Below are 12,894 nucleotides of genomic sequence, written 5' to 3'. Positions count from 1 at the left end.
TTTGTAACTGTTGCATACAAGTATGAGCAAGGGTCGCATGACTTAACCAATCCCTTTGAACATTTGTCATGACTGTTGGCAGTCCCTCGAGCGTTTGGGAGCCGTGATTATTAATTTTGTCAGTGCATGGTACATGACTGCCAGTACATACGAGTACATGGATGCCAGTACATACGAGTACATGGATGCCAGTACGTACGAGTACATGGATGCCAGTACATACGAGTACATGGATGCATTGGCATGCATGTATCCTAGCAATCCAAGTCAGGGATTAGTTGGAACAGTGCTGTTATTTACTTTCAAACTTGTTATAATTATACATACACACAGGTCGCATCTTCCCTGAACCTGTTAACTTGTTAACTTGTTAGCTGTGTTTTAATAATAACAACCGGTCACTGGGTGCATGATGTATGACGACATTGCATGACATGACTGTCCCTGTTTTGCCAGGAAGTCGTTGTCAGCTCTAGGCTACACTGTCATAGGAAATCATGGGTCTGGGCAGTGTTCAGCACTAGTTCAGGAAGCTGCTCATTCAGTCTACATGAAAATGAACTATCTCACCTAGGTCACATGTAGTGTGATTCAGTCACTGCAGTGTGTGTTTGCCCAAGAGTGCCATGTCCCAATGCCGCTCGAGAATTAGCTGACCGTTGCTGCCTCTGCTTTGTGCAGTATGGTGAGCTTAACAGGTACACTAATGTCCACTGTTCGCTGTTCCATGGTGGCAGTTTTTCATGCTCTACCGCCGGGTATTTCCTGTTTCCCTGCCCGTGACGAGTATTGCAGCAGGCTATCTGGTCATCACATCTTCCTGGTGCCTCTACAATATCCCCATTTTCCCCTTTGAGAGGTTGCACCGTGAACGCCGACTTAAAGCCACGGCGTTGGAGGAGAGCCTGGACATGTTTTTTTTCTCAAGGAATGTCCCTATGTAACATTGCCACGGGCTGCCATTATGCTGCTTAGTGTTGGCACTTCTCTTATAATATTACTGTTGCCTTGTCTGCTGTTTCAATTTTCAGAATGTGCTGGACACGGTAGATCATAGACCAGAGCTGATCCTCCAATGGCCGACGAATCATCAGCAAAGGAAGGCCTGCCTGTGCAAGATGTGGGACATCATTGTTTTCCAATGGATGGCGGATGTAAGTAACGCAAATCTACTGTAATTATGTGTACTCCCCCCCCCCCCCCCCTCGCCTCCTCACAACACATAATATGAACAGTAGTGCCCATACACTAGGTGGGTTGAACTCTGTGCACTGCAATCGGTTGGTTGCTTGTCCAGGCTAAGCGGAGTGCGCAGTGGCCGAACCTTGTAGGAACAAGCAGAGCAAGCTGGTGTTCACATATTGTCTGCCACTAGGCTTAGTATTTGACCAAGTCACTAATGGTATAATCCTGTGTGCAGTAGCATGGTGAGATATACTAGTTATGGCCGTCCTCTTCCCATCCCCTCCCTCCTCTTCCCATCCCCCCCTCCTCTTCCCATCCCCTCCCTCCCTCCTCTTCCCATCTCCTCCCCCTTCCTCCCTCCCCCCCCCCCCCCTACCACCACCAATCTGTTTCTATGTAATATTAGTAGGTATAGATGCATGGAGTCACCCTCAGTGCATGGTAAGGGTTTGCTAAGGTCTTCATTAGAGAGGTTCCGCGCCACGTAAAGTTGAGCAACTTTACGTCAGTGGGTGGGGAAAACCCGTGAATTCGCGAGTTTGCACTCCACTTACGGAAAGTTGTCTACGTAGAGTACGTAGATAGGGCTCTGATAACGTATCTGGTCCGTAAATAGATTGGGGTACAAATTTATGACTCTCTCCCCAGGTCGATCTGGTCGTACACTGCCGCGTTCGGAGTTGCCAAGGGCAGCTACGTGATTTGAATACTCCGTATGGTGGAACACAGATGCGCATGCAGTTTACGTAAGACTTTCCGTAGATCGACTACGTTTTTTACTAACGTAATTACGTTATGCGGAACCTCTCTATTATTGTAAAAGTGTTTCTTTGTCACTCTTGTGTGTACATACATGTACCCGCGTTGCTGTCTCACATTATCAGACTCGCCAGCTCTGGCCAGTTCAGGCGATGTGCCGGGGACAGCACAGCTACGGACTCTGTCCTTGTCGGAGGTACCACACAGCCTGCCAATACGGCCCACCAGATCTCAGATGTAAGGTCTGCACGGTGTGTAGCAGCATACATTGTAATACTGTAGTGTCATGCATTGTAGCAGTGTAGTGGCATGCATTTTCATACACTGTACATTGCTCAACTAGGCTAGTCTGGCTTGCAGTGTTTTAGAAGTTTAATATAGCTGGCAGACTAGCATTGCGCAGCCGTTGCTGATAGTTCTTCTTGATGTGTGTGTGTGTGTGTGTGTGTGTGTGTGTGTGTGTGTGTGTGTGTGTGTGTGTGTTCATGTATGAATGTATGTGTGTGTGTGTGTGTGTGCGTGTGTGTGTGTGTTCATGTGTGAATGTATGTGCGTGGGTCTCTTTCCGTTTCTTCCTTACCTTGCCCAGGGGTAAACGCTGGTCGTTAGCATCTGTGTCTTCGTCGTCCGGTTACGATAGTGCGTCCATACCCTGGGTAAGCTCACTACTGATCTCTGCAAGTGTCTGCGCCGTGCCACAGCGTCTATGTGGCGCTTGATACTGTTGACTCCAGTACAATTGGATTACTCTGCCTCTCCACCGATAGTCCTTGACGGGTCTGTCTTGTGTACCGATGGCTCAATACATTGATCTGGGAATGGCTACAGTTCGTCGGCTTTCCGTATATGTACTAGGTGGACGTTGGTGCGCTGGGCTGATGTTGCACCCTGTACCAAGTCTGTTGCTGCAGCAATGCATGTTAGTAGTGTGGCGTCGTCCCTGGTCAGGTTGCAAGCAATATTGGTGAAGAGCACCGGTCACACATGCCGGGCTATCTGTACGGCTACTTGTCTGCAAAGTCCGCTTACTAGTTCCAGTCATGTTGTGATCATTTTTTTTAGATACGATGAATGTAGACTGATGTCTACTGTGTGCCCGTGCCTGTCCCCTGCAGCATGCTAGTGGTACTGACGATGGTGATCTCCTCACTGTTGACAGGGCATACAGGTTAGTCACATGGTGAGAATGGGTCAGTGGCTCACTGCAAGTACATCATATGCCAGGTTTCATCCGGCATGATCATCACATCTTTGAACGTACCATGATGTCATCTGAACAGTCCCACAATGCCATGTCAATTAACAACTAAGATAATGCCATCAGTGTCCAGTGTCAACACACTTTCCTGCTTCATACTCCCTTGCAACAGGCAATTGTTTTCAGTGGCTCAGGTTTTACAATGGTTTTGTTGCTGATTTTACTGTGCTGCAGTGATCATGACATGTCCGACCGGTCATCAAGATCAAGGAGCATTAGGTCAGTATCGGTAGCTCTTCGAGAAACAGAAGCTTGTTTCTGTGGATAAAAAAACCCTATAGTCCTCAGTTAGCACGATGCTGGCTAGTGATACCCGACCCTGGGGATACCCGACCCTGGCTGCGGGGTGTTTCGGGGTAAACAAGTTAGTTGTTTACGATAGGATTATATTCTCACTTGGCCATTGTAGGCAAAACATACGAACACCGACATCTAAAGGATGCTGCATGAAAGTAGGCAGCTGCGAGATGCGTATCTCGCGCATGCTCTTGCATGGCTACGTAATGCATTACATCATAATACAACATCCCCTTCGTCATAAAGGAGTTTAACAACCTACATAACATACCGTACGTATATGACGGCGTGTTCACAATATAGAACATAACATCCAACAATAGCTCTATGTACAAGGTAACAATCATGAATGGCACACGACGGCGTGCTAACAATACAGAGACATAGTATCCAACAATAGCTCTATGTACAATATAACAATGGCACCTCAGCTACTGTGACATAAGCGAACAGGTCCATGAGGCCTCTCTGGCCCTACACATCCAGGATTGACCTGGGTGCGACTGCGCGGCCAGACCGTGTTCGATACAGCTGGGTGGCAGGTTCAGCAGGCTGGCTGACGTCACACGGTGACGGCGGCTGAGACTGGCTAACGTCGCTCCACGGCGACGGCACGTCACTCGGCGGCTGAGGGCCTGCGAGACTGGCATCCGGCGGGAAGTGGACCCGCCTCTCTCTGAGGTGGGTACGGTTGCGCCGCACTTCTGTCCCATGGTCAGGCTGCACCATGTATGACCGTGGCCCGTTGACAGACTGGGTTACGATACCAGGTTCCCACAGGTGCGTGGTCGGGCTGCGGATGCCGACGTGCTGACCAGGAACTAGGGGGCGGAGAGACTGCGCTCGCTGGTCATGGTGTATTTTCTGCTGGTCCTGCCGTTCCTCGAGCTTCTGTCGGATGGCCTCGTCCCGAGTGTCGCGCTGGTGTTTGCGAGGCAGGTTGTCCTGTACCTGACGACCGAACAGCATCTCGGCCGGCGACGGTAAGCCCTGGCACACTGGGGTGGCGCGAATGCACAGCAGTGCTAAGTGCGGGTCGGTCCCGCTCTCCCTTGCCTTCTCGAGAGCTCTCTTAGCGATCTTGACTTGCGATTCGATAAACCCGTTACTCTGCGGGTGATGTGGCGACGACGTACTGTGGCGGAATCCATATTCGGCAGCAAACTCCGCGAACAGATGGCTGCTGTATTGCGGCCCGTTGTCCGACTTCAGCACGGCTGGGATGCCGTGCTCACCGAAAATCTCCTTGAGGTGCTGGATGATGGCCCTGCTGGTCGCTTGTCCGGCAGGCAGCTTCCGGGTGATAAAGTACTTGGAGTAGTAGTCGGCGGCAATGAGGTATTCTGACCCGCCGAGGTAGAACAGGTCCGTGCCTAAGGTGTGCCATGCCCTTGGCGGAATATCAGGCTGCATCAGTGGTTCCTTGGCTTGACTGCTCTGGTGGCGCTGGCACGTCGTGCAAGATGAGACAGTTGCTTCGATATCCTTGTTGATGTCCTTCCAGAAGACGGACGTTCTGGCTCGCAGCTTGGTCTTCTCTATGCCTTGGTGGCTGGCGTGCAGCTTGCTGAGGATTTCCCCCCTCATTGGCGGGGGAATCAGGACGCGACTGCTCTTCAGGATGAGACCGTCCTCGGTGCTCATCTCGTCGCGGAAATTCCAGTACGGGAGCAGAATTGCCGGCACCGCGCTCCTCTCTGATGGCCAGCCACTGAAGATCATCTCCTTCAGTGCTGACATCTCGGCGTCTTTAGCCGACTCCTCGCGGATCCTCGTCATCGCTGCATCGCTGAATTGCGGGAACACGGCGTGTACACTGACGTCGAGGTCCTCAATTGGCTCTGTTTCCTCTGGCGACAGTCGGGATAGCGCGTCTGCGATCGGAATGTCCTTTCCGGGGCGGTACTTGATGATCATGTCGTACGGCTGCAGCTTCAGCAGCATGCGCTGTAGACGCGGCGGGGCTGCGCGGAGGTGCTTGAGCTTGATTGACTCCAGCGGCTTGTGGTCGGATTCTACTGTGAATGACTGACCGAATAGGTAGGTGTGGAATCTTTCACACCCGTATACGACAGCTAAGAGCTCACGCTCAATATTGGCGTAGCGAGACTCCGTCTCGGTAAGCTTCTTGCTGGCGAATGCAACAGGCTTGTCGTCCTGCAGCAGAGTGGCGCCGAGACCTTTCATGGAAGCGTCGACTTGTAGTGTCGTTGCCTTGCCTGGGTCAAAGTAACTGAGCGTTACTTCTGTCGAAATGGCGGCCTTGACCTTGTCGAAGGTGCGCTGGTGGCTGTCTGTCCAGGCGAACGGTGTATCTGGCTTGGTCAGCTCACGCAGGTGCGCGGTCAGTGTGCTGGCATTCGGTATGAACGGGCTCATGTACGTGACTAGGCCGAGGAACGTCTGGAGCTCGTCCTCGTTCTCGGGGTGCTCCATCTGCTTCAGCGCTGAGACCTTCTTCGGGTCGGGCTGTATTCCGTCAGCGCTGCAGATGATGCCGAAGAACTTGATCTTGTCCTCTTTGATGCGGCATTTGTCTGGGTTCAACTTGAGACCAGATTGTTCGCAGCGAACCATCATCTGGTGCATGTTGAGATCATGGTCCTCGTCTGACGTCCCGTATGTGACGATGTCGTCTGCGATGCCGGTGACGCCTGAGCACCCTTCGAACGTCTGGTCGATCCTTGCTTGGAAGACATCTTGCGACATCTTGAGGCCGAATGGCATGCGAAGGAATCTGTAGCGCCCGAATGGTGTGTTGAAGGTGGTGAGGTAACTGGATTCGTCGTCGAGCTCCACATTCCAGTACCCACATTTGACGTCGACAATCGAGAACACTTTGGCACCTCTCAACTTCGGGGTGATCTCCTCAATGGTGGAGACCACGTGGTGCTCTCGCAGGATGGCGTGATTGAGGTCCTTGGGGTCTAGGCACAGGCGTAGCTTGCCATTGTCTTTGAGGCGGAACACGAGGCTGTTCACCCATGCTGTTGGTTCGCCTTCCTGGATCTTGGTGATGATGCCGTTCTGGATCATGTCCTCCAGCTCCGTCTTGATCTCGTCTCTCAGTGCGATGGCGTGGAGGTGGCGTGGAGGGTGTACAACCGGGACGACGTTGGGGTCCACTGTGATGTGGTACTTGCCTGGGAATTTCCCAATGCCATCGAAGCACTTCGGGTATTGCTTCATCAGGTCGTCCTTGTCTCGGATGCTCGCTGGCTTCTCCTGGACAGCGCAGTTCAGCGTGACTAACTGCAGGGCTGTCGCTGTCGGGAGGCCGATGATAGCAGTGCCAGGGCAGTCCGTGATGTAGAAGTCAGCGAGTTGACTCTTGCCATCGTAAGAGCACGGAATAGGACGGGTTCCGCATTGCTTTATCTTGGATCCGCCGTACGCTGTGAGGGTGGTACTTGACGGCTTCACGGACTTCGGCTTTGGGTATCCGTTTGGTCCGACGTGCTGGGGAAACATTTGGCAGAACACTCTCAGCGGCAATATATTGCCCTGGGCGCCCGTATCCACCTTGGCTCTCAAGGTGGCCGGTCTGTTGGTGTTGTCCAGGCTGACATTGAGGGTCGCGAACACCTCTCGCTCTAGTGGCGGTTGGTGACGCTCGACGCTGTCGATGATGACGGCGTCGAAATGCAGTGCGTCGAAGCGTCTCCGTGGGCTGGGGCTCCTCTGGGGGTAGCGCTCCCGCGGGCTGGGGCTCCTCTGGCGCCAGCGTCCGCGTTGCTGGCCTCTTCCATGTGCCTCGTCTCTCCCCTGCGAACGGCATACGTTTGCCCAGTGATTCGCCTTCCCGCATTTGTTGCAGGTGGAGCCGTGCGCTGGGCACTTGCTTGGGTGGTGGGTTCGTCCACATTTGCCGCAGTCTGCGTGTCCCACAGATTTGGAAATGGCGTGAACCGTTTCAGGTAGACGGCTGCTGCTGGTGGCGGTGGACAGCTGCTCCATGTGGCGCTGTGTTGCTTCATAAGTACGGGCCTTGTCAAGCGCTTCGTCCAGAGTCAAATCACTACCACCCTCCAGCAGGCGTTCTTGCACTTTCGAGTGCTTCGTCCCCACGATTAGCTGTTCTATCAGGCGATCGTTTGTCTCCTGAGCGTCCCTGAACTTGCACTTGGACGTCTTCTTCTTACACCTCGCAAAGAAATCATCTACAGACTCGTCGGGTTGCTGGCGGTATTTCTGAAGCTCAAACCGAGCCAGTCGTGCATTTACCCGTGGCTGCAAATGCTTATTAACGCATGCTCCGTACGCGGAGGCATACACGACCCACACACAGACACAGCAGTAGTTGGTTGGCACCACAGGGTAACTGGGCGAAGGAGCTGGCAGTGTGTAACCATGGAGGCGGCCGACCCGACAGAGGCGGGGACCGAGAGTGAGACCGAAATGGCGGCTGACCTGCCAAGGGCAGTAACCGAATAGAGAGAATGCTGCCAGCTACTGAGAGTTCAGTGCCCAATCCCTGCTTGTTTTTGTTTAGCAGAGTGAGTTTGGAAGACGAATGAGGTTAGTAGTATAAGCGGGGTGCTACAGAATGAGAATTGTAACACAATGAAGTCGGTGTGGGTGGGTGGGTGAAAACACGGAGCAAGAGTCATGCGAGCCAATGCAACTAACAAAGAGAGCCAGGCACGAAGGCTGCTGAAGGGTGTACGTATGCAAAGCGAGCTGCTGGGAGAGTTTGCGCATGCGCACAACGGCGCATCCGTGAGCTGGCGCGAACACGCGCGTGATAGACATCAGCATACAGTGAAAACATTACGTCACCGCGTTAACATACTTTAGCTACGCAAAACTTGCATTAACGCATGCTCCGTACGCGGAGGCATACACGACCCACACACAGACACAGCAGTAGTTGGTTGGCACCACAGGGTAACTGGGCGAAGGAGCTGGCAGTGTGTAACCATGGAGGCGGCCGACCCGACAGAGGCGGGGACCGAGAGTGAGACCGAAATGGCGGCTGACCTGCCAAGGGCAGTAACCGAATAGAGAGAATGCTGCCAGCTACTGAGAGTTCAGTGCCCAAGCTAGTTACCCTGGTGGGCCAACCAAATAAGTCAGTGCTCAGAAATAACGCGAGCATTGAACGAGGAGTATAGCAGGAGCTGCTAGCAGTCGAGAAATCTAGGTACCGATAGCGGTACTGAGAGTTGGTATGTATACCGGAGGAGACATTCGTCAAGGTGCAGCGCTACTGGTCAGTCACTCACTGTGGCCAGCTTCTCTGATACTAGCCGCACCTCGGATGGCTCAACACGGATATAGCGCAGCACGGCGTCGCTGCGCCATCGCCCCATATGGCGGATCACGTGCTCTGGTACGCCTGCGATAGCTGCAGACGTGGCTGCTCCGATCCGGAATGAGTGGCTGGCATAGCTGGACGGATCTGTAATCCCACAAAGCGGTAGGAGGGTCCGCACCTCCCTCGTGACGTCCGCTCGTGTCAGAGGCTGGCCATTGTGGTAGACGAGCAGCTGATCTCTAGGAGATTGGGACTCCGCTGACACTGCCGTCAGGTACCGCACCATCGCCGTAACAGGGCAGCTGATGACATCGGTACAGCCGCCCACGTGGACAACCGTGCCCCTACCGTCCGGGTCCGTCTTTGATTGCAGCAGCGTGATGATGATACGAAATGATTGTTGGTCCAGGGCCACGTTGCCAAACGTCAACGAGGTGAGCTCACCACAGCGCAGGAAGCCATAAAAGGCCAGGGTGAAGGCGCACTGCAGCATTGCCTGGTCAACTGGGTGCCGCATGGAGGAAACTTGGAGGCGTTGGCAGAGTTGCCGGAGGATGGGTGTTGTGATAGGCAAACGAGGGCGGCCAGGTCCCGACGAACGGGCTATGCCTCTTAACACTCGTGACAGCAGGGACGTCGGCTGATTCGGGTACTCGAGGCCCATTTCGACGTGTAAGTTCCGGATGGCTGACATATATGTGCGAACCGAGGCCGGCCGCAGTGTGCGCATGAGGAGGGCTGCGTAGTAGCACAGCGTAACGTCGCTTCCAGGCAGGGCCACGACGCCATGCTGCTGACAGAAATCCAGGTACCGCCGCTCTGAAGCTGAGTATGTCCTCCTGGATGATGGTGCTATTGCCAGGGACGCCAGCCTGGCCACGTCTTCGGTCAGTCCGGTGTGGGCAAGATCGGCATGTCCGGATGGAGCTGTGCCGTGGGTGCCAGGCGGCGGAATTCCTGCAACAGATTCCGGGAAAGAGCATCGGCAATGGTATTAGTAACACCAGGGATGTGCACTGCTGAAATCAGGCAATCGTGAGCAACGCAAAGGTGATACAGACACCTAACTAGAGACATCATGGGTGGCGATCTGCTGGTGCCGGATTTGATGCAGTCTACAACAGCTGAGTTGTCGCACTGAAACTCAATACGGAGGGACTTCCACTCTGACGCCCATGTACTGGTTGCGATGACAATAGCGTACAGTTCTTTATACTGTATGGACTCTGAATGCTGGTGGGGCAACCATGCTCCACGGATCCATCGTCCCTGGAAGTACGCTCCATAGCCCTGGTTACCGCTGGCATCAGTCTGCAATTGCAAGTTGGGCGCCTTTGTCCATTTGTCCAGGAGGAAGAACGACTTCCCTGGCCAGACTGATAGGGTACGCTGCCACCATTTGAGGTCGTTCACTGCTCCGGCTGACAGGGTGAGAACCTTGTGCTTTGGAAGGTTGCTTGTTGCACGGTCAAGGCCGTACAGGCGCCTCAGGAAGGTACGACCGGCAGGAATAGCCCGGGCCGCGAACGAGAGATTGCCCAACACGGAGGCGAGTTCGCGCCGGGACGCCATGCCTGATTGAAGGAGGCCGTTGACTTTGCCGAGATACGCCCCATGTTTGGCGGACGGTAGCCGGATCTCAAACGTCAGCGAATCCAGCTCCAGGCCGAGGAAGGTGAGACATGTGGATGGGCCTTCGACTTTCTCAGAGGCCACCGGTATCTGCAAATAGCGGAGCATGTCTAAGATAAGTGAGCGATGATGTTCCGCAACGGGCAGGTGGGGCGGACTAACGTTCAGAAAGTCGTCCAGGTAGTGGAGTAATTGGCTTAGGTGGCATGCATCCTCGAGAATAAACTGGACTGCTGTGGCGAATTTATCGAATATGTATGGTGCAGAACGCAATCCAAATGGTAGCACTTTGTCATGATAGAATTGTCCCTGCCAGAAGATGCCTAGATAAGGCCAGTCACAGGGGGCAACAGGACAGAGACGGAATGCATTCCTGATGTCGACCTTCGTCAAAAGAGCGCCACGCCCTGCCTGCATGATCAGAGAGATAGCTGTATCGACAGTTTCGTACTGCAGGCTGAATTCATCCCGAGATATACCGTCATTCACACTCAAGCCGGCAGGGGACGAGAGGTCGTGGATGATACGCAGTTTGCCATTAGACTTCGGGATAGCACCCAAACCAGAAATATGCATGTGAGGGAATGGCGGAGATGCAAATGGGCCCGCAGTTTCTCCGCGGTCACAACAGGTAAGCAGATGAGTAGTAACCTCAGCAGGGCAAGCACAAGCCGAAGGGTGATTAGGAGACATAACAGAAGATGCAATGGGGCGAGAGCTGCCAATACGAAAGCCATACTGCATGCCTTGTGAAACATAAGAGCGAAATACTGCATTTGGATGAGGAGAGAGAAGATTGATAAAGCGCCGAACATGAACAGGCGTGCTAGTGGGCACCTGTAAAGCAGCGTCACCACTGGGGTGAGAGTTATTTCTTGGTCGAGTCACCAGACTTGGAGCATTGGCGTGCGGGGTGACGGCCGCGGCACTGCATGCAGACGTGTGCTCTGGAGCAGGGGGAGAGCAAGCAGCTGCCGAAGTTGAAATTACGACAGATGGCTTTGCCGTCAAAGCGAGGCTGGTGCGAGAACTGGCTCCCAGTAGGCCCTGTTGGGGCTGGGAGCCCCCCACGAAAGGGGCAGCTGCTGGGCTGACTTGGATGGACCATGGAGCAACGCTGGCACGGAGGCCGCCCACGGCCCGTGAGACAAGACTGCCACAGGTTCGGGTCAATGACGGACCAGGAATAGCGGTGAGGGAGGGACGCCTTGGCCATACGGAATTTGCGGTCGTAGGACAGCCAGGCATCATTGTGGAACCGGACGTTGGCATCGACAATGATGGCCTGATACGCCCAGAGATCACCTGCCAGCTGTGGTGAGGCGTCGGCCAGCACCCTCGAGTAGGTGGTGAACGCTTCCACCCATGTGGCAAGATCATAGATGTGTCGCTTGGCGGGTTGCCGGTGGGAAGATTTGGGGACGAGCTGCACAGATCGGCCCGCGCCCACGTCGAGTTGCATCACATCATGATCCCCCTCGAAACCCAGGGATTCAGGCAGCAAATCACTCAATTCCGTGAACTCACCTCGCACAATCCGGTCTCGAAGGCGAGGCGGCACCACGGGGAGATCTCCAGATGACGGCCACTGTTGTGGCGGGTGGCTGGCAGCCGGTACTGATGCTGGTGAAACCGGCGCTGCAGTGGCGATTGATCCGGCAGCACAAAGCGAGGCCCCGCTGAACGTCGGAACATGAGCGAGTCCCGAGTTGACGCCAGTTCCTGGGCCGGCGAGTTGGGCCGCGCCAGCCTGCTCCAGCAGGGTAACCTTGTCGGCCAGAGGCTGAATAGCAACAGCCACGGCGGCGGAGATCTGGCTCGCCAGCGTGGGCTGGGGTGGTTGGCCGGCCGGCATTGACTGAGACGGAGGCACTTGGCCAGGTAGAGCCGGAGCACGAGGAGCACGAGGCGGCGCGGGGTTCTGGGCCGGGGCTCCGGCCTGGGTGGTTCCAGGAGCAGAGGAGGATGTTGCTCTAGCGTAGGGGCTAGAAGATGACCTGGCGGACCTGCGCGACATCTCTTGCCTCAGCGTGGGAAAATTTGAGAAAATTTGAGTAAACCACTCCGCGGATACAGCACTCACAATTCCAGCCCGCCCAGGGACTGGACACCACAACTAGGCAACAAGAGACCGAAACGACGATGTCACCTTGTACAAGGAAGTCTGAACAGAACTGAAGAACTCCGGAGTTTGAAAACTGAAAACACGGAGCAAGAGTCATGCGAGCCAATGCAACTAACAAAGAGAGCCAGGCACGAAGGCTGCTGAAGGGTGTACGTATGCAAAGCGAGCTGCTGGGAGAGTTTGCGCATGCGCACAACGGCGCATCCGTGAGCTGGCGCGAACACGCGCGTGATAGACATCAGCATACAGTGAAAACATTACGTCACCGCGTTAACATACTTTAGCTACGCAAAACTTGCATTAAATTTCTTGAAGACGGCAGCTACTTTGGATTTGTCGCTTGCATTATCCCACTCGAAACTATTGAAAGCATCAACACCA

The 12,894-nt window shown here is 54.2% G+C and overlaps 2 protein-coding genes across 3 annotated transcripts in view; one reads left to right on the top strand and one right to left on the bottom strand.

Moving 5' to 3' along the window:
- Window positions 1–12,894, top strand: part of LOC135829083 (microtubule-associated serine/threonine-protein kinase 2-like) — a 51,464-nt gene that overhangs the window by 5,120 nt on the left and 33,450 nt on the right. For both annotated transcript variants that reach the window (XM_065341497.1, XM_065341491.1), the window contains exons 2-6: window positions 1,032–1,154; window positions 2,070–2,181; window positions 2,534–2,600; window positions 3,060–3,112; window positions 3,377–3,421. In XM_065341497.1, coding sequence (XP_065197569.1) covers window positions 1,076–1,154; window positions 2,070–2,181; window positions 2,534–2,600; window positions 3,060–3,112; window positions 3,377–3,421 — 356 coding nt within the window. In that variant the 5' untranslated portion in view covers window positions 1,032–1,075. The remainder of the gene's footprint in view (window positions 1–1,031; window positions 1,155–2,069; window positions 2,182–2,533; window positions 2,601–3,059; window positions 3,113–3,376; window positions 3,422–12,894) is intronic.
- LOC135829058 (uncharacterized) lies at window positions 7,737–12,821 on the bottom strand. Its single transcript, XM_065341468.1, has 2 exons — window positions 11,916–12,821; window positions 7,737–9,713 (listed from the first exon to the last, which is right to left on the bottom strand). The coding sequence occupies exons 1-2, from the start codon at window positions 12,403–12,405 to the stop codon at window positions 8,713–8,715; spliced, it is 1,491 nt and encodes a 496-aa protein (XP_065197540.1). The 5' UTR covers window positions 12,406–12,821; the 3' UTR covers window positions 7,737–8,712.

This window comes from Sycon ciliatum, chromosome 1 (genome assembly GCF_964019385.1).
Source record: "Sycon ciliatum chromosome 1, ocSycCili1.1, whole genome shotgun sequence".
NCBI lineage: Eukaryota > Metazoa > Porifera > Calcarea > Leucosolenida > Sycettidae > Sycon > Sycon ciliatum.
The sequence above is the reverse complement of the archived record's forward strand: the minus strand, read 5'-3'. Positions and strand labels throughout refer to the sequence as shown.